The sequence below is a fragment of the Parambassis ranga genome, chromosome 2, assembly GCF_900634625.1.
Source record: "Parambassis ranga chromosome 2, fParRan2.1, whole genome shotgun sequence".
Taxonomy (NCBI): Eukaryota; Metazoa; Chordata; class Actinopteri; family Ambassidae; genus Parambassis; species Parambassis ranga.
The window spans coordinates 33,358,081-33,377,536 of NC_041023.1; the positions used below are offsets into that span (position 1 = coordinate 33,358,081).

General features: G+C 45.6%; 2 protein-coding genes across 2 annotated transcripts; both read left to right on the top strand.

The window, feature by feature from the left end:
* Positions 1 to 1,626: 1,626 nt before the first annotated feature.
* On the top strand, positions 1,627 to 13,049 carry mapk11 (mitogen-activated protein kinase 11). Its single transcript, XM_028423262.1, has 12 exons — positions 1,627 to 1,857; positions 7,290 to 7,419; positions 7,509 to 7,567; positions 7,804 to 7,915; positions 8,731 to 8,760; positions 8,865 to 8,912; positions 8,982 to 9,096; positions 9,180 to 9,251; positions 9,582 to 9,661; positions 9,752 to 9,830; positions 9,989 to 10,162; positions 10,700 to 13,049. The coding sequence occupies exons 1-12, from the start codon at positions 1,748 to 1,750 to the stop codon at positions 10,771 to 10,773; spliced, it is 1,083 nt and encodes a 360-aa protein (XP_028279063.1). The 5' UTR covers positions 1,627 to 1,747; the 3' UTR covers positions 10,774 to 13,049.
* A 3,262-nt stretch (positions 13,050 to 16,311) lies between these two features.
* Positions 16,312 to 19,213, top strand: mapk12b (mitogen-activated protein kinase 12b). Its single transcript, XM_028431071.1, has 12 exons — positions 16,312 to 16,576; positions 17,071 to 17,200; positions 17,289 to 17,347; positions 17,445 to 17,556; positions 17,634 to 17,663; positions 17,904 to 17,951; positions 18,028 to 18,142; positions 18,274 to 18,345; positions 18,503 to 18,582; positions 18,654 to 18,732; positions 18,811 to 18,984; positions 19,127 to 19,213. Exons 1-12 carry the CDS (start codon positions 16,458 to 16,460, stop codon positions 19,189 to 19,191), a joined length of 1,083 nt encoding a protein of 360 aa, XP_028286872.1. The 5' UTR covers positions 16,312 to 16,457; the 3' UTR covers positions 19,192 to 19,213.
* Positions 19,214 to 19,456: the final 243 nt, after the last annotated feature.

Genomic DNA, 19,456 nt, shown 5'->3' on the forward strand with positions numbered 1-19,456 from the left:
TGTCTGGTGTAAAACAGGAGCTCAATGAAAGATGGCAGACTGGCAGTGAACTCAACAATAAGATCATGTCACTGAAGGGACAACTTTATGCAAGTGAGGGCACTCGCCGGATGCTGACAGAGGAAAAACATAACCTGTCAGATGAGGCGAGAATGTTTAAACTGGAGCTTAGCAACTGCAAACGGCAACTAGATCAGACCAAGAGGGACTTCTTTAACTACAAGGAGAAGTATGCACCACAGAACCAAGTAGTGCTCAACTTCTCCGAGGTAAAAGAAGAGAAAGAGAAGACAACCCACTTCCCTCCCCTCGAGGTAAAAAACATACAGTATTTGGCTTCAGCTTTACCGACAAGGAAGCAGCAACTGTTTCCCTCCCTCATCGACCCTGAACCTACTCCCACCACCAAAGTTTTCCCTACCCACCTGCCACCTATCTAACCGGCCAGCCACTCGCCCTGATGAGCCTGCTGACAATTAGTAGGCAGCTGCAGAAACACTTGCAGCAAACCCAAAGAATTATACTTTAGAAAAAAAAATGGTCCTTTGAGTCCTCACAACCCACATGTGTGTGGTTCTAAGTGTGGGTCTAATTTCCACACCATGTATGTATGTATATACACATACATAAATACATGTATATATATGGATCATCAGTGAGAACTGAGAGTACCAAGACAGGTGCTGGAGGAGTAGAGGAAGAAGTGGAGGCTCTCAGGTGTTTGACTGCTGGCTGGGACGTCATCTGGAGTTTTCGGCACAGGGCTCCACATGACCTGTGTGGTACAGGACCATAATGATCAGCCTGATAATTAACAATGTAAATAATCCAGTTTATTTATAATGCATATGTAGGGGTGTAGAAAGAGGCGACTGTTTTGGGTTGTGAAGTGTGGAATGGAGGAATAAACGGGGCATGTATGTCGGCTCCAAAAGAGTATCGTCCTGAGTTTTTGTCAATAGCAAAGAGTGACTTTAGAAGCCTTGAACCCTTCGGAACGCTACACATATATCTTCTGTGGAGTTTGTGGCCTCTTCGTGAGGAGACACAGACAGATGTTTAAGCACAGCACCTGATGAAAAACAAATTAACAAACAAATGCCAAAAAAACTATATGACAATAATTGACTAACTAGCTTGTTGTTTACAGAGAAACACCTGAGCATTAATAAACAAATATACAGCAGGTTTTCCTGCTGTGGTTCAGAGGTCATAACTCTAACAGTAAGTTGTAACAGCAGCACTTAGCTTAATGGTAAATCCTGTGAACGAGACAAAACAAGCTAAAGTAAGTAAGTAAAGTAAAGTAAGTAAACACTGTTGCTGCATAAGCTAACAAGCTACTTTACAGCTTCACTGTGTTTACGTTTTAAATCAAGTCATTGTGTCATCATGTGACTGAGAATCTTCATCAACATATATCAAGTCATTATATCTACGTTTGTAACTCATTTACCAGACGTTTTTCACGCAGAGCGACTCACAGTTAACATTCAAGCTGCAGTATAATGGCACAATATGTAATACCAACTTTGTGATACCGTGAGGAGAGAGAGAGAGAGAGAGAGAGAGAGAGCTCAGCTGTCACTGACCGGCGCTGTGTGTGTGTGTGTGTGTGTGTGTGCAGCAGCAGCTCGCCTCAGTCAGCAGGCGGCGGCCCATCTATCGCTTTGCTCCCCTCATTTCCTCTCTTCTGTTTTTATTTGCTCACTCTCCTTCCTTTCTTGAAACGGGCTCGGAAACAAACATGTCCAGATCGGGATTCTACCGACAGGAGCTTAACAAGACAGTGTGGGAGGTTCCGGAGCGGTACCAGAACCTGACGCCGGTGGGCTCCGGCGCATACGGCTCGGTGTGGTGAGTGTTTGTGTGTGTGGGGCGGGTGGAGGGGCGAGGCTGCACAAGCACAACATTTACCACTGAATATTGGACATGATGCTTCAGCACAGAGACAGATGTGTGTGAGCTGTGTCAGCGTGAGGCTGTTTTTGATTGCCTTCATTTGCGTTGTGACTGTCTCAGCCTGTTATTATTCTGCACATGAAGCTTTCAGTTTCTGTGTCTTAAGCATGCAGGTGGATGGGCTTTCATTGTGTAGCTTTTACACCCATATGGAGAGACAGAGCAGGTCTGCAGGGCTTGTTATTGTCCCTCAGTGCACTGTCTGCTCAATCAGACTGTGTCAGTTCAGGAATTTCCTAAATAACAGCCTCTTCTCACCGCTACACATCTAAATCTGACTCTGCAGCTGCATGCCACACACACACTCCCCTGTGTGGGTGCTAACCTTGCTACATGCAATTGCTTTAAATTTATATAAATCAGCATCTGGCTGTGGGGTGCCGTTGCCATGGCGACGTGTCATGGCGATAATCTCCTCCTGACAGTCAATATTAATTAAGCTATTAACAGAAGGATGACGGTTAGCTGAGAACATGCAGAGAGGACTGTTTGTGTGTGACAGGTTTTAGAGGAATAATCACATTTTTGAGACTTATTCAGTGAACATGCAGGCTGAGCTCTCCCGGCAGCTCGGCCATGCATAGAAACAAAAGCTTACAGATGTAAGTGAAAAGCAGACACGTCTGAGTCGAGCTGAGCCTTTCCAGACTACAGTGTGAAAAATTCTGGGTCAGCTTTTCTGGGATGTAAGTTCCTAAAATCTGTGATGTTTTTTTGCACCAAAGGGATAAGAGGATTTAAGTGGCAGGGAGTCCACATTTCTCCAAAAGGAGCCTTGAGCTTCTCACTGTTTGGAACTGGCTGTTTTAATTCACCATATTCTGTTTGGGCTTTTAATTTGGACCACAAGGCTGAATTTATTGCCTCCTTTATGTCTCTCTGTGTGTCAGTTTACTGTGGGATAAGATGACTCTTTCACTGCTGAAACCTTGTCAGATCCCACACAAGAAGATTCTGGCACAGAAAGTGAAGAGAGCCCATATGTCAGTGCATGTTCAGCCACACCCCGAGCTGCCACCGCCGCCGCCTGCACCCTCAGAGAGGAGTTTTTATCTCGACAGCTGACTTCCCGTCATATAAGGCAGTGTCTGATTTACAGGATGATGATGATGATGGAGCTCCGCTTCATGATTCAGCCTTTCACAGGAGTATTTTGTCTTGCTCAGAAGAGACTAAAAACAGCACACTGAATCATGACTCTGCTTTCAGCTGTTTCATTCAGCCTCAGGGAGCTTAAAAAATGCCAAGAATAAGGATTCCCATTTTTGGACACCCGTGTTACAGAAGCCTCCTTTCAACAGGGGAAAATGCTAAAATGCTGCCCAGGGAGTGTGGCATTTAGATTTGTTACTCAATATCTCTAAGGTGCATTTAGTTTGTGTAAGAAAGCAGATGCTATCTTCTTGCTCTGAATAGTAATTCCTTCTCTGATTTTATGACAGGAAGATTATGATTTGATGCTGTCTTGAGCCTTAATTAGTGTAGTCAGCAGAAGCGAGCGGCTCATATCCCCCTCTGAGGACAGATTAGAGTTGAGCTGTGTATGAGCTTTTCCATTTGTGCCATCACCGATCCTTTCTACCACCACAATCCTAACAGACAAACTCAAACCTGATCACATACACACATGGTATTGGTACGTGAATACATATTTGTAAATCTATAACTATTATTTTAATATTATAATATAAGTAGTACAGCATATTTTTTAATAATTGGGCTAGATAGCTAGCTGTTTCCGGTCTTTTACCATTTGCCAGATATTCTAACCATTTATTAATTACCTATTATATATTATTATCTATTTAGCTAATTCTTTCCCATTTATCAGTAACATTTAGCTAGATATTTCATCTGTTTATTCTTTACTTTTAGCTTGCCATTTTTTTGGCACATCTACAGGTAGGCCTAGTGTGTATGCTAGCACTGAGACTAGAGGTTACTTAAATCATGCAAATACACAAAGGGAATTCCTCCACACACCACTGAGTGCTTCCCTGCTTTGTTAATGTTCATCTGCAGCCATTGTCACTGACTTTCTCATGGCAGGCAGCAGGGGGATGGGAGTTAGGGGCACGACATCTGTATGTGTTGCTGTCATGATGGGAGGGTTAGGATACTCTCACAGTCTACCTCCTGAGATGCACAGTAAAATAGCTTTCATCGTTCATCTGAGATGAGCAGCTACAGCAAACCCTCTTGAGACTGCAGGACATAGGTCAAGGATCTGACAAGCTCATATAATCTATTATAGCTAGAGCTGAGAAACTCATGCCCCCATGGCTGCTGGGTGAGTGGGGATGAGAAGAGGACAATGTAAAGCAGTACTTTGGTAAGCAAACAGAGACATTGTAGCTAAAGGGCAGACATGACAGCAGGCAGCATCGTAAAAGCTTATTTAATAATTTAACGTGCACCCTATCATAAATTTTGATAAGTCACCAGACAAAAACTTTGGAGGATTAAACGCCGTCCTTTTCTGTGTCTAATCCAGCCTCATTGTATCCTCAGCTTCCTGACACCAAGCCCTATCATCCCATTCAATGTTTGCTTTTCTGCTTTGGGACAGAAATTGGGCCCATTTTGGACCGTTTTCTTGAGACTGTACACCAAGACAGAATAGGCACTAAGCTGATCAAGGCTGCTTTCATCTCATGTCAGCATGTAACATCTGTTCAGTAAAGCAGAACTTTGGCACCAAGCCTCTCGTTTAGATGAATAAAACATGACTGCTTCATTTCCCCCTGTCAAAAATGATGCGTCTCTGCCTGTCGCAGTGTCGATTGGAAATCTGATAGACTGAGCAGAAAATGAACGTGGTGTTTTGAGTTGTTGTTGATCCTTTCTGGATATGTGGTGGTTTTTCTATGACTGCAGTTAAGAGGACATGGATGGGGCTATGATGTAACTTTTACTGGTTGTGTAAAGTGGGCGCAGCAGTTTTTGGGTGTGTAGAAAATGACTTAGATTCAAGTGATCAGTGATGAAATTAAAATCAGTATACACCCAGACATTTCAAGTTTAACAAGTTCTTAATAGAAATGGCTGCTTTGGCTGTGACGGTGGGGTCAGACCATTGACAGTAAAAACTATGGACAGAGCTTCCGTGACGTCACCCGTTTGTTTCTGAAGAGCCGTTTTGAGGCTCGGTGGGAGGTTCCGGGACTTGATCACCGCCGCCATATTGGCAGTGTCACGTCAACTAAAACTCCGATTATGGACAAAAAGGGGGAGCACGAGCGGGGTTTAGGGGGGCGGGCGATCGTGGAAGCAGGAAACTCACGCTGTGATACGTCAACTGTCTGTCACTCAAGCGGTAACGCCCATAATTAGGCGTAATTTTAAGTCCGAATACAATTGAAACAAGTGAGTTGTAAAAAAATTCACCCCCCTACAATTGACACTAGAAGAGAACCTATCATCTGAGACCAGAGTGGTTTTTTGTACCAGGCTGTAAACATGTTCTTTTCTGCTGTGAAGTCGGCCATTTTAACATGGGAGTCTATGGGAAATGACTCGCTTTTGGAGCCAGCCCCCAGCTGTTGCGGCGTGAACTACAAGTTTTGACACTTCCGCATGGGCTTCAACTTTGAGCCCCGAAGGTTGCCGCTTGGGTCAGACCCAAGTATGGAACACAGCAGGAAGGTATGTGAGAGGTGGTGGAGCCTGGTTTATGTCAGATGGAGGAGACTGGCTGGTGTCCTGGTTGAAGCCCTGCAGGGACATCCTGTCTGGCAGCAGGTGACTTTATGACAGAGAGGCCACATGGATGCATTTAACTGTGCAGTCAGTGTGTAGTGTACTCAAGCATGTGACCATTATGAGTCACCATGAAGTAATACAGTAGTGTTTATGCAGGGGTTGCAGCGTGCAGCAAACAGGATACATGCATCATTTGGTGCACTTCTACTATAATGGTCTCAAAGTAACAGGTGTCTGCTGTGAAATGATTTTTTTGCAAGTCTTTAGGGGAATGAACACGTTTATTAAGCTGTGACGGGAGCAAAATGGACACAGCCACATCACATGAAGTTGTTAATTAAAGGAACATTTTGGGAAAGGTTTTTCCTTTGCAGTCTTTGACGAGAGCACAACTCTCATGATGTATGCATGCAATGTGCAATTTACAACATATAACATGTGCAATATTTTTTTTCCATACTTGAATACTGTATATAGACCATATTTATATTCTCAGGACTGTGCACTGACTTCTATGTTTATATTGTAAATATTTTTCTTAATATCTTTTTAATATCTATTTTTTAATATCTTACATACATCTCTTTTTATACATTGCTTTTTGCATTGAAACGGGTTGACAGCTTTAATCTCATTGTACTTGTGTATAGTGACAATAAAAGGCATTCTATTCTATTCTATGCTAAATGCTAGGCTACAAGGGGAATTATCTACTAAACTTGCCATGCTATGCCTCTGCTTACAGTGTTTACTAGTCAGGGTTTGGGTCAAAGATAAGTGTAAGCAAGCCTTCTTAACACTCCATGATCTTAAATGTAAAGGGTAAAAATAAGATGCAAAAACATTTATGCAATGTAAAAAAAAAATATCAGGTCCTACCAAGAACTCGGAATGCTGGATTCAGAGTCTAGAGTGCTAACCATTACACCATGGAACCCCTCCATGGAAACCAGACAGCCTGCTGAGCCGCCCTTCTGCATAGAGTTTAGTTTCCAGTTTTTTTTGCAAAGCTAAGCTAACCATCTCATGGCACAAAGTGTCTTTTTAGTTCACACAATGTCTTAAACTAGAGAGCTAAACATAGGCAAAGGCTGTGAAATGAAGAGTCATAAATAAATAATGAGGCAGACTGTGATTTCAGTGTAGATATACGGAATACTTGAGTTTATATGAGAACTTCAAGTGTGAAAAAAAACAGAGGGTGTTTTGCCACAATGTGTCACAATTTTAGGAGCTTACCATGTCCTCTTCTTCAGAGCTTCACTTCCTACTTCTTGCTGTGTTTCTGCAGCAGTTTTCACCCATGTTTCCTTCCTGTTTGTCTGTTTTTGCACCTAAAGCTGGCAGAATGAAAAGACAAAGGCAGCTACAGCAGGGCTCGCTGTTCAATATGTGGAATGACATTTACATTTCAACAGAAGCGGAGGAAAAAAAAAAACATTATCTGACATCCTTACTCCCCTTGTTTTCACCACATCCTCTTTCACTGTCTTTCACTTTGTGTTTGCAGCCAATTTATAATCTTAAACATTTACAACAAATGCAAAGCAGCTAATAGCACCGTAGCACAGCTTAGCATGAACCAAGTTTTAAAAGCTCTGCCTCCCTCTGTTTTATTTCTTCAGCTCGGCGTACGATGTGGTCTTAAGGCAGAAGGTTGCGGTGAAGAAGCTGTCCAGACCTTTTCAGTCTCTCATCCACAGTCGCCGCTCGTACCGGGAACTCAGGCTGCTCAAGCACATGAAACACGAGAATGTTAGTGCTCAGACAGACAGATGCAGCTCTCTGCGTGTTCCTGCTCTGTTATTGATCAGCTCTGCTTGTGTCCGTCTCTGTCTCTGCAGGTAATAGGGCTGCTGGACGTCTTCACACCTGCTGCAACGCTAGAAGACTTCAATGAACTGTAAATCCCTTCTCCCTTTAGTGTTTACTACAAGCGGCGCAGCTGTCAGCTTTTCACCCAAAAAAACTAAGAATTCTGCTATCAGAGGGCATGGCGATGGATGCGGAGGCCATCCTGGGGGGGATTACAGGCTTGTAGAGATGTCAGATGGTTGCCATGGCAGCATGTTTTCCTCTAACCGAACCCCTCCTCCTTACCATTACTCTCCTCACACTGTCTGTGTGTTCTTTTTCCAGCTACCTGGTGACTAACCTGATGGGTGCAGACCTCAATAACATTGTCAAATTTCAGAGGTTATCAGACGAGCACGTGCAGTTCTTAATTTACCAGCTCGTCCGCGGCCTCAAGGTAACGTTATGATGGATGCCGCATGCACTAATAGTGGAATTTGTATTTTATATTATATATCTAAAATAGCTGAATCAGGCTGCATTGTCTCTCAGGTCAAGTGACTGTGCCATATTTATCTATCACTTCCGCTCCACTGGAAACATGATCCATTAGCGATACAGGTCTACAACCAATCAGAATCAAAAAGGATTTGGTGGTGTTCTCCCAGCTGTTTGTTTGCACTGTTTTCATATTTCGTTTCTAAATTAAAATATAGTGAGCAAATTACAGTGGCACAAGAATACAGGTTTTGTAACCTAGCAACTATAAACACTGGAGATAAGCACCATGTTGTCAGATTCTAGGTGTTTCATGGGAAGGACAGCTGCCTGTGGATACAGATGTTTACTATCACAGCCACAAAAGTCCATCTTTCTCCTTTTTTTAAGCAGCATTCAACATCGTTTTGTCCCTGAACACATCTCTGGCCTTCATGCTAAAAGCTGAATTTGGTGTATACAGATTACATGGGATCAGACGTTTCTGCTCATCCTTACTGTTAAAACATACATAGTGCTATAACCTGAAATCACTGCTGAAAGTTCAGCTGTCTTTCTGACAGAATGTTGAAACCTCTAGTCTCTGTGTTTGCCAGCTGACAGTGAATCAGTCCAGCAGCCTGTAGAGATGGCCTGTGCGGTTACCATGGGACTGACAAAAGCAGTCTCCCTTAAGGCAGGAGCTAATATGGTGGACTGCACTGTTGACCTCAGTTTCCTTTATGTCCTCTCTCTCACTATGTCTCTGTCCATCCCCCCGCCCCCGTCCAACAGTACATCCATTCAGCTGGACTGATCCACAGAGTGAGTGTCTTCTTTTTGACCATGAACTCATACACAGGTTTCAAAACTTGTGGAATAATCAGCTATGTTGGTGTAGATATTGAATCCTGGTCTGCTCTTCCCAGGACCTCAAGCCAAGTAATGTGGCTGTGAATGAGGACTGCGAGCTGAGGGTAAGTCTGACCTTCACTCTCCTCCCTCTTTGCTGCATGTCATGAGAAAAACGTCCTCCTGTCCGACAGATTCTTGACTTCGGCTTAGCCAGGCAGACAGATGATGAGATGACGGGTTACGTGGCGACGCGCTGGTATCGAGCACCGGAGATCATGCTGAACTGGATGCACTACAATCAAAATGGTAGAATTATGCCATCAGTTTATTTCAGTACCTCTTTATTACAAAAATGCCTGCTGATTCATCCGCTAATGTTTCTGTTGCAGTTGATATTTGGTCAGTGGGATGCATTATGGGAGAGCTGCTGAAGGGGAAAGTCCTTTTTCCTGGCACTGACTGTATCCTTTATTCTGAGTGTTCATGAGTTCACTACAGTTTTCTGCAGTTTTTTTTCCACCGCAGGAACCTTTCATTACCTCTTTAAAGCCCTCCATGGACACAGTCCTCCAGAGGATTTGCATTACAATCCTCAAAGCTTTCTTCAGAGAGGGGGGGAGGGGGCTTGAACAGAGAGAAACTGGGGAAATGAAAGGGAGCAATCACAAAGGCCTGTGTTATCTAGATAGTTGTATTCACGGCTAAAAAGAATTTGATTTACTAATAAAAGAAAAAGACCAGCCCTATCTGCTATGTGACACGCAAAGCGATGGCTCCTTAACTCCACTCAGATATTGACCAGCTGAAGAGAATCATGGAGGTGGTTGGGACTCCGACACCAGAACTGCTACAGAAGATCTGCTCCGAACATGTGAGGGAAATGGGAATGAAACACTGACAGTTTGATCACTGACTGTGTGACGCACATGTTGTAAGGTGGACGTTGGTCTCTGTTTTTTAGGCGCAGAAGTACATACAGTCTTTGCCTTTCATGCCCCAACAAGACCTGGAAAAGATCTTTAGAGGAGCAAATCCACTGGGTGAGTGAAGTACCACCGATTGGATTAGGTTCAGTTAACAGGCATTGAGAGTCTCCTAAGGTTTCTGTGTGAATGTGAAATTCACTTACACTCGTTTGCCGCCGTATCCTCCCACATCTGAGCCCTTTCTCACCTGTTTGTTTCTGTCTGTGTGTTAGCTGTGGATCTACTGAAGCGTATGCTGGTCCTGGACTGTGACGGGCGGATCTCGGCCAGCGAGGCCCTGTCCCACCCTTACTTTGCACAGTACCATGATCCGGATGATGAACCTGAGGCCCCCCCATACGACCAAACACTAGAGAGCAAAGACCGAACTTTAGAAGAATGGAAAGGTGACGCTTAGCTTCAGTTTACATACTTATTTCATGCATAGCCCAAATTAGAAGATGAGGAGATTAGTAAATCATTTGTTGAAGATTGAGGATCTGTGGCAACTTCCTCTTGTCTACGTTATTGAAATTGTTTATATAAAGGAAGTGGGGAAAAAGAAGACACATCAGGGATTATGCAAAGATTATGAAGAAATATTGATTACACCACAAAGGGAGACATTTAGAAATGTCTTTTAAACTATAATGTGATCACACTTTAGTCCAGCAGGGAGTTTCAAATCTGATGAAATGTTCCAGACGTGATCTGAATCATAGAGCATGAGCCTGTCGGACAGAACAACAGAACAACACACAGAATTATTCTGATAAAAGACGGTTATATATCCTGATGATACTGAAATCAGGCCAAACAGCACCATATTGATCTCTATACACTGACAATAGAATATGGGATTGATACCATTTTTAGGAACAAAGATGTGTATAGTTAGATCGTTATGATCTTGTCTAACAGTCTCCTTTACTCTCCATGTACAGAGCTTGTGTTTGAAGAGGTAAACAGCTTCAAAGCATCTGGCAGCAAAACCGATAGCCTTCAAGTGGAGCAGTAACACGTCCCTGTTCTGCATGGAAAAAGGACCATATACTCAATGAATGCTTGAAGGAAATAACTGCCGTGGATGCTCTCTGCAGGATCTGATGCACACATTACAATTACAGGGAGTATTGTAGATGATCAAATGACAGCATCTCTGTGAGCGCACAAAGTTGCTTCCTGTTATGTTTCCGATCTGCAAGTGTAAAAAAAGAAGGAACTTGTCGGGGGGATGGCGGTGAGGATTCATATGAGGAAGCAACTTTAAACTACTGAACTGTGTTTACAGCCTGACAGATGGAGGAGAAAAATGCACACTAGGATTTCCAAAGCAACGACAGGACTGCTGTCTTATCCCTCATCATAGACGAACGCCATTAACATGAAATGCTTTTATGTATGGGATCCGTGCTTAAAGGCTTGCAGTGATGCCATTCTACGTCACAGGACAGCTTAGCATTTAGCCTGCATACTACTGATGCATGATTTTTGTGCATTTTATCGTTATGGCATATTACTGGTACTGTATTAAAACCACTAAGACTGCTAATATTAAACCGGGTTGAGGGCGTGACAGACAGTAAAAGGCATTGTGTGCCCAGATTTAATCTCGTATGTCTTTATGATTGCCATTAAAAGATACACAGCTACTGTTCTTCCATGGATGAAAGTCATCCTGTCCTGCTTACAGAATAGTAAACACCAACTGTGCTATTAATTAGCAAGGTAATTAATATATGCTGCAGGTCTGTGTTTACAGTGTGACTTAGCTCGTCATATACAGTTTCTGCTGATCACCTGTTGGCTTTGGCGCCGCTCCATCAGGTCTCTCCGCTGTGTCTTTTACAGCCCCCGTTTGTGTTTACAATATTTAAGACATTTTTATAAACTATCAGAAACAGTTCCCAGGAGGTGTGTGACAATGCTGTGGGGAAAAAAAACAACCATCCAAACAGTAACTGGTCCAATAGAGCGGCCATATTTGGCTGCTTGTGGCAACCAGGGAGATCATTATTCATCTTACCTAAGACACATTCATTTTACCTTGATCACGTGTATCTCAGAACCACAATGCATGAGCTCAGTGCATACTGTAATGCAGATTATTGCAACAAATGGCTGGCTCTCCACTGTTGTGTCACTGATCTTGCTGCAGTCTGGAGTTTCAGTTCTGCAAACTTTTTGCTGAGGTAGAAATAATCTGATTTTAGCATGCAGAACCAACATAATCACAGTTTTTCCAGGACGAGAGGGTACCAAGGGTCACTGATAATGTCAAGAGGTCAGAGCTCAGATATTTTATTGGGAAAGTATGATGGCAAAAGCATCTGCTTGGCTAAGTACCCTGTAACTACGAACGTTAGTGAAAGAACATCTACATTTTGCAACATGGATACATATAAATTCACTACATGTATTTAAAGGCCTAAGCTTAAATGACTTTTATACCTCCATGCAACTTTCACAACATATAGACTGAATCAGTTGGATGCTAATGTCCAAGCACATCTACTCTAAACTTGCTACTTTCATTACTTGTAATAATTTACTATGCAGTAGCAGATGTGTTCCATTGATTTAGATCAACTGCTACAACATAGTTTGGTTTTTAGCTTAGCTAGCTCCTTAGCTGGCATTACTAAAGATTGAAATGAACATGACACGTCCTGGTCCTGGAGTTAACTCGAGGTGTAATGGTGCAGCTATAAGAAGTGAAGTCTGGTCAGGATTCTGGGAGTTAGCTAGGTTTAAATGGCGTGGTGTGCTAAATAATGCTGCATTTAGTGTGTTCTGGGGTCAGATCTGCTCCCTTTTAATTTGACAAAAATAGATTATTTCTGCCTCGAAAAAAAACTGAAACAACTGAAATGTAAAACTACATTTAAAGCAACTTTTAAGAGTAACACAACTATTTTCTTTCCATGCTGGTCCACAAGTTGGAATGCTACATGTAGCCTTTTGTGCAGGTTGTCCACTAACACTGGATGCAAAGATGTTGTCCAAATGTGCGTCTCAGTCGAAGTGTGTTAGAGTCCTGAGTGTTAAAGTGTTGTGTGCTTATGTGGCTGTTGTACATGTGGTGGATTTGAATAGCAAACTGAATGTATATGTATACTGTATGTACGTATATGTTACGAGTTAGAGGTGACACACGGTGGCATGTGATTTATCTGTAGCCACGAGCTTCACGTCACTAACATGAATGTCAGCTGTCAGGTATTGATTTTCTCATTCATCAACAGGTAACATGAAGCTTCACAATAAACTCCATCATTTCTGTTGGCCATTATATTATTTGTCTCACAGATTCTGTGTATCAGGATTACACAATATTAAAGAGCACATGTCCACATATCATTAAAAATATGTCTGTTATGTTATGGGGGGAGTTTGGACCCAAATGCAGACGCGGAGGCTGAGGTGAACTAAAAGAGAGCTTTTAATGAAGCCAAAACAGGTCAAAAACATAAAATCCCGGAACACAAAGTACAAATCAAAGGAGTAAAAAACAACTAACTAAATCACCAAGAACAAACAGTAAAAAACAAACCAAACCTAAAGGAGATCCAAAAGGGAGGAAGGGAACACACACAGGAACATGGCATGGATACACGGACGGACTAACAAGAACAAAGGGGAGCACAGGACTTAAATACAGAAGGGTAACAAGACACAGGTGAGACACATCAGGGTGGGGCAAGCAATCCTAAAGGCGGGAAACACAAGGAAGTAAAACACACAGGAACACAAGGGGAAACATGGACTTTCAAAATAAAACAGGAAACACAAGACACAGCTGCAAACACACAGATCACAGACTCAGGGCAGGAATGAAAACTAAACAGAAAACAAATCAAGAAACACAGAATCCTAACAGTACCCCCCCTTCAAGGGACGGATCCCAGACGTCCCAGGGGAAAAAAAAACAAAAGTCACAGCTGAGCCGGGAGGGAGGGGGGAGGTCCGGAGGAGGGATCAAAACAAAACCACAAGGATCAGAGTTCAAACAAAAGGGGACCCAACGGGCAGAAGTTCAGGAAGAGGGAAACGAAGTTCAAAGTGGCCACTGTGAGACCACAGAGTCAAAAAACGGCCAGGGGGCCAAAACAGTCAGGGGCCTGGGACTCTCTGGGTCCCGGCAGAAGCCCAACAGAGGCAGGGAGAAGGGCAAAAGTAGAGGCAGAGTCATGGGCCCTCCAGGGTCTGGTCAGAAGACCAGCAGGGACAGGGAGGTGAACCCTCCAGGGTCCGGGCGAAAGACCAGCAGGGACAGAGATCTGAACCCTCCGGGGTCCGGGCGGAAGACCACCAGAGATGGAGACGCGGACCCTCCTGGGTCCGGGCGGAAGACCACCAGCGATGGAGATGCGGACCCTCCTGGGTCCGGGCGGAAGACCACCAGCGATGGAGATGCGGACCCTCCAGGGTCCGGGCGGAAGACCACCAGCGATGGAGACGCGGACCCTCCAGGGTCCGGGCAGAACACCAGCGAAGACGAGGCAGCAGACCCTCCTGGGTCCGGGCAGAAGACCAGTGGAGACGAGGAGGCTGGCCCTCCAGGGTCAGGGCAGAAGGCCGGCAGAGACGAGGAGGCTGGCCCTCCAGGGTCAGGGCAGAAGGCCGGCAGAGACGAGGAGGCTGGCCCACCAGGGTCAGGGCAGAAGGCCGGCAGAGAGGAGGAGGACCCTCCAGGGTCCAGGCAGGAGACCAGAGCCGAGGACCCTCCAGGGTCCGGACAGGAAACCAGAACCGAAGACCCTCCAGGGTCCGGACAGGAAACCAGGGACGAGGACCCTCCGGGGTCCGGACAGGAAACCAGGGACGAGGACCCTCCGGGGTCCGGACAGGAAACCAGAACCGAAGACCCTCCAGGGTCCGGACAGGAAACCAGGGACGAGGACCCTCCGGGGTCCGGACAGGAAACCAGGGACGAGGGAGGACCACCAGCAACGGCACTGGAGGCCAGAGGCGAAGGGCCACCGGCGTCGGGTCTGCAACTCGGGAGCGGTGGAACACCAGGGTCAGGGCAGGTCACCAGAACAGAGGGTCCATCAGGATTGAAGTGAGAAGGTTCCCCAGAGTCTGAGCAGGCAGCCCATAGTGGCTGTGATGGAGCCCCCCCATAATCCAAACTGGCAATCCCCAGAGTTACAGTCAGAGCCACCACTGTCCCAAGATATACAAACTCCAGTACCTCAGCAGGAACTCCACTCAAGGCAGCACTGGTAGCCTCTGAAACAGGTGGTGACACGTGGAGTCCAAACAGCATCAGGCTAGCCTCTGGTCCACCAGCTAGCTCAGGAGCAGGAACACATGAGGAAGGGGGTTTAGCTGGCTCCGCAGACGATGGGGGGAGAGCCCTAGTGGGCTCAGGGAAAGAGGAGGCGGGGGCCATAGCAGGAACTGGAACAGACAGGGAGGGACGAGCAGGCATCAGACCATCAGCTGGCGCAGGAATACGTGAGGGGAGTCCAGCTGGCTCCGCTGAAGACGAGGGGTGAGCCTCGGCAGGGCAAGGGGATAAGGAGGCAGAGACAGCAGCTGGAGCAGGAACTGGAACAGCTGGCGCGGGCGAAGATGTGAGGCTACCAACCTCTGCAGAAACCCACGAAGGAGGAAGTCCAGTTGGCTCCATAGAGATTGGGGGGCGAGCCCCCGTGGGATCAGGAGATGAGGAGACGGAGACCAAGGCTGGAGATGCAGGAGATGCTGGTAATGGCGAGGATGTCGGATCACCAGTTGACACAGGAACACACAGTGTAGACCCAACCGGCTCCATAGAAGGCTCAGGATCACCGGCTGGCACAGGAACTAACGGGAGGAGTTCAGCTGGCCATGGCGTAGACGTCAGCCCACCAGCTGACACTGGGACAGGCGGGGAAGGGAGTCCAGCTGGCTCCGCTGAAGACGAGGAGGGAGCCTCAACAGGGTCAGGGGAAGAGGTGGCGGAGAATTCAGCTGGAGCAGAAACAGACAGGGAGGAGTGAACTGGTGGACATGAAGATGTCAGACTACCAGCTGCTGTAGAAACCCATGAGGACGGTAATCCAACTGCCTCCGTTGAGGACGAGGGGTAAACCTCGACAGGGTCAGGGGATGAGGAGACGGAGACTGCAGCTGGAGCCGGAGCAGGAACAGACAGGGATGGACCGGCTGGTTTGAATACAGGCTGGGTGAACCAGGGGGGAAGCATTGGGGCCACTGGCGTGGGGAACCTCTCCATTTCCTCATACGCAGGTAGGAGCAGGTCAATTAGCCAAGGCTTATCCTCCAAAGTATAGATTATCCGGGTAGATAGTCTCTCCTTTTCGAGGCATAGGTCCCCCAGCAACTGTAAAACCGAAATCCGGTAGGAGACCCATTGCCGGATCTCCTGATTGTCTTGAGGGGGAGGAATTAAGGAGTCCACCTCGTCCCCACACACACACACACAAATTGTAGTCACACCCATAGACTGCCCTGGGCGACCAGGGTCCACGATTAACAATGTGTGTGTGTTGGGGGTGTGACCGGCGACCCTGCGAGGCGCACACAAGTGGTCCATCTGGAGGAATTTTACGCAGCAGCAGACTCTGCGCCGTTGGGACAGACCGCGCGTCCTGCGCACTGGAAAAAACAGTTGTTGTGTTTTTTGTCTTCAGATGAGAGAACGGAGTGGAGGCATTAACCTGATCTCAGCCGCGACTCGTCGGTAGGGGTATGGCTGTGCGCTCCAGGACGGGATTCTACCGGCAGGAGGTAAACAGGACCGTGTGGGAGGTACCGGAGAGGTACCGGGATTTGAAGCAGGTCGGAACAGGAGCCTATGGGACTGTGTGGTAAGTTTTTACGCGTCTTTTAAGAGAGGACGTTGCAGAATTATCAAAAGCCAACAAATACTGTAAAAGTGGTTTACTGCAATCTGAACCCACATTCCACTTAACCCTTAACGGACTGTATGGAGTTCCTGCTTTTAGTTTTTCTTTATCTCCAAGTTGTTTTACTTTTAAAACTCCATCCATTTCACTGGGATGTGCTGGTCAGTGGGCCCTGGACAGCTGGCTCTGCAGGGCCCCTCTTTGCATTGTGATGTGTGGAGGATGAGGGTCAACAAAGAACACCCCCCCCCCCCAGTCTCATTGTTATTGGAAGTCAAAGACCCCAAGTTAAGTGCACAGAATGCACCATTACTTTGTCTCCGATCACAAAGCCCCCCCAGACATGTGACTCCTCATAGCAGGAAAGACACGGGTGTAACACTCATTCTAACCAGAGGTTTAATATGTGCGTGCGTGTGCGTGCGTGTGTGTGTGTGTGTGTGTGTGCATCTCAGTTCAGCGTGGGACCGCCGGACAGGGACACAGGTGGCCCTCAAGAAACTTCATCGTCCCTTCCAGTCCAAACTCTTTGCCAAGAGGGCCTACAGAGAGCTGCGGCTCCTCAAACACATGAAGCACGAAAATGTAAGCTGAAATGGAAATAAAAGAAAGAGTTAATACTGCAGCCAGATTCTAATTTGGCCTTTATTTTCTCCTGATTGGCTCTCGTCAGGTAATTGGGCTGCTAGATGTTTTCACGGCTGAAATCTCACTGGATCGATTACGTGATTTGTGAGTTTCCTCTGCTTTCCTAGATTACTGAAGCAGAACCTCTTCATTAGTTTTGATCACACTACACCACACTCTCTCTCTCTCTCCACCTCCTCAGTTACCTGGTGATGCCGTTCATGGGCACCGACCTCGGCAAGCTGATGAAGCTGGAGAGGTTGTCGGAGGACAGGGTGCAGTTTCTCGTCTACCAGATGCTGAAGGGACTCAAGGTGAAGGAACACATGATGTTGTGATGACTTTGTAAAGCGTGTTTCAGCGAGCTGACGTCGCCTGCTTCTCTCCACAGTACATCCACTCTGCAGGGATTATCCACAGGGTACGTAACCTTTGACCCCTCAGGCCGTGAGGTTTGGGGGTGGGGTGGGCCTTCTTTCTCTTTTTAATCTCATTCATCCAGATTCCCACACAGGGAGCTTTACTATGTGTTTGGATTTGCATCTTACTCATAGAGAATTTTTTAAACGATAGCATATATCGTGTCAACACTCTCGCTAGCTATTGCTAAAGGCTGGAGCGTTCAGGGGAAACATGTGTTTTTGTATTTCTGTTCCTGCAGGACCTTAAACCTGGAAATTTAGCCATTAACCCAGACTGTGAGCTAAAGGTATGTCAGCTTTTATTAAAAGTCACCTTGATTTTTTTTTACATTTACACATCTCAAGCTATAGTTTTTTTTATAGATCCTGGACTTTGGCCTGGCGAGGCAGGCTGATGCGGAAATGACAGGCTATGTGGTGACGCGCTGGTACAGAGCTCCTGAGGTTATCCTCAACTGGATGCACTACACACAGACTGGTAAGACTCTGATTTTATGTCATATATTTGTTTTTTTTTAATTCATTTTTGTATTTATTATGAGTATACTTTATTAATCTTGACTCTGGCAGAAGTGTCAAAGAAAGATGATGTTTTGCTTTGTGTTGCAGTGGATATCTGGTCGGCAGGTTGTATCATGGCAGAGATGCTGCTGGGAAAACCGCTGTTCAAAGGGAGTGATCGTATCCTTGAGTGATCCAGCCTGTTATAGGCCACTTGGTCACGTTAACACCATCTAGCACAATAACTATTTAAATGAATGATGAGTCAGCCATGCCTGCAGTGTCAGAAAGGATAGTTGATTGGTAACAGATAATCCTTAACCATGGCTGCTGTCAGATTTGGACCAACTGAGAGAAATCATGAAGATAACAGGAACACCAACAGCTGACTTTGTCATGAAACTTCAGAGCCAAGATGTAAGTCATTACCTGTTACGAACCAAGGTTTCTACATGCAGCACATGACCTTGTTTCTCTACACTCTGCAGGCCAGAAACTACATCAGAAACCTACCAAAAGTGCCAAATAAAGATTTGCACTCCATTTTCTCCAAAGCTAGCTCAAATGGTAAGTGATCACGTCTCTTGTTGCTTTGTTTAAATTCCGTACCTGCTGTACTGATGCTGCTATCTCCACACCCTGCAGCGGTGTGTATCCTAGAAAAGATGCTGCTTCTTGATCCAGAGCAAAGGGTAACGGCTTCGGAGGCGCTCGACCTCCCTTTTTTCAGTGAGTTCAGAGACACGGAGGAGGAGACTGAGGCGCTGCTGTACGATCAGACCATGGACAACACAGACCTGCCGCTGGACCAGTGGAAACGTAAGACAGACAGAAGATGGAGTAAAAGGAGTTCCAGTACTTCCTGTTTGCCAGAGGAGGTCGCTGAGGCTCTGATCTATCTGAGAATGTTGAATATGTACTTCAGCTAATGCATGATCTTCTTATATTTGTGTTTGCACAGGCCACACATTCACAGAGATACTGACCTTCAGGCCACCCAGGGACTCCAAGGAGACGTCACTTTAAGCGCACACACACACACAAACAAAACTGCACACTTCAACCTGAAATATTCTTCTTTTGTTTGTATTTTATGTAGCCTAAATGGATTAGTTTGTCAGTCTTTTCTTTAAATAAATCTGATTTGTTCAGTAAGGTGTATGTGTCAGATCATTGTGTCCATCATCCATGGACAGCATAATAAAATACATGAAATGCTGCTTTTTCAGAGGCATGTTCCTTTTATAGTGATGAAACCTGTGATATTTCCTTTTCAGGCTAGTCTCTAAAC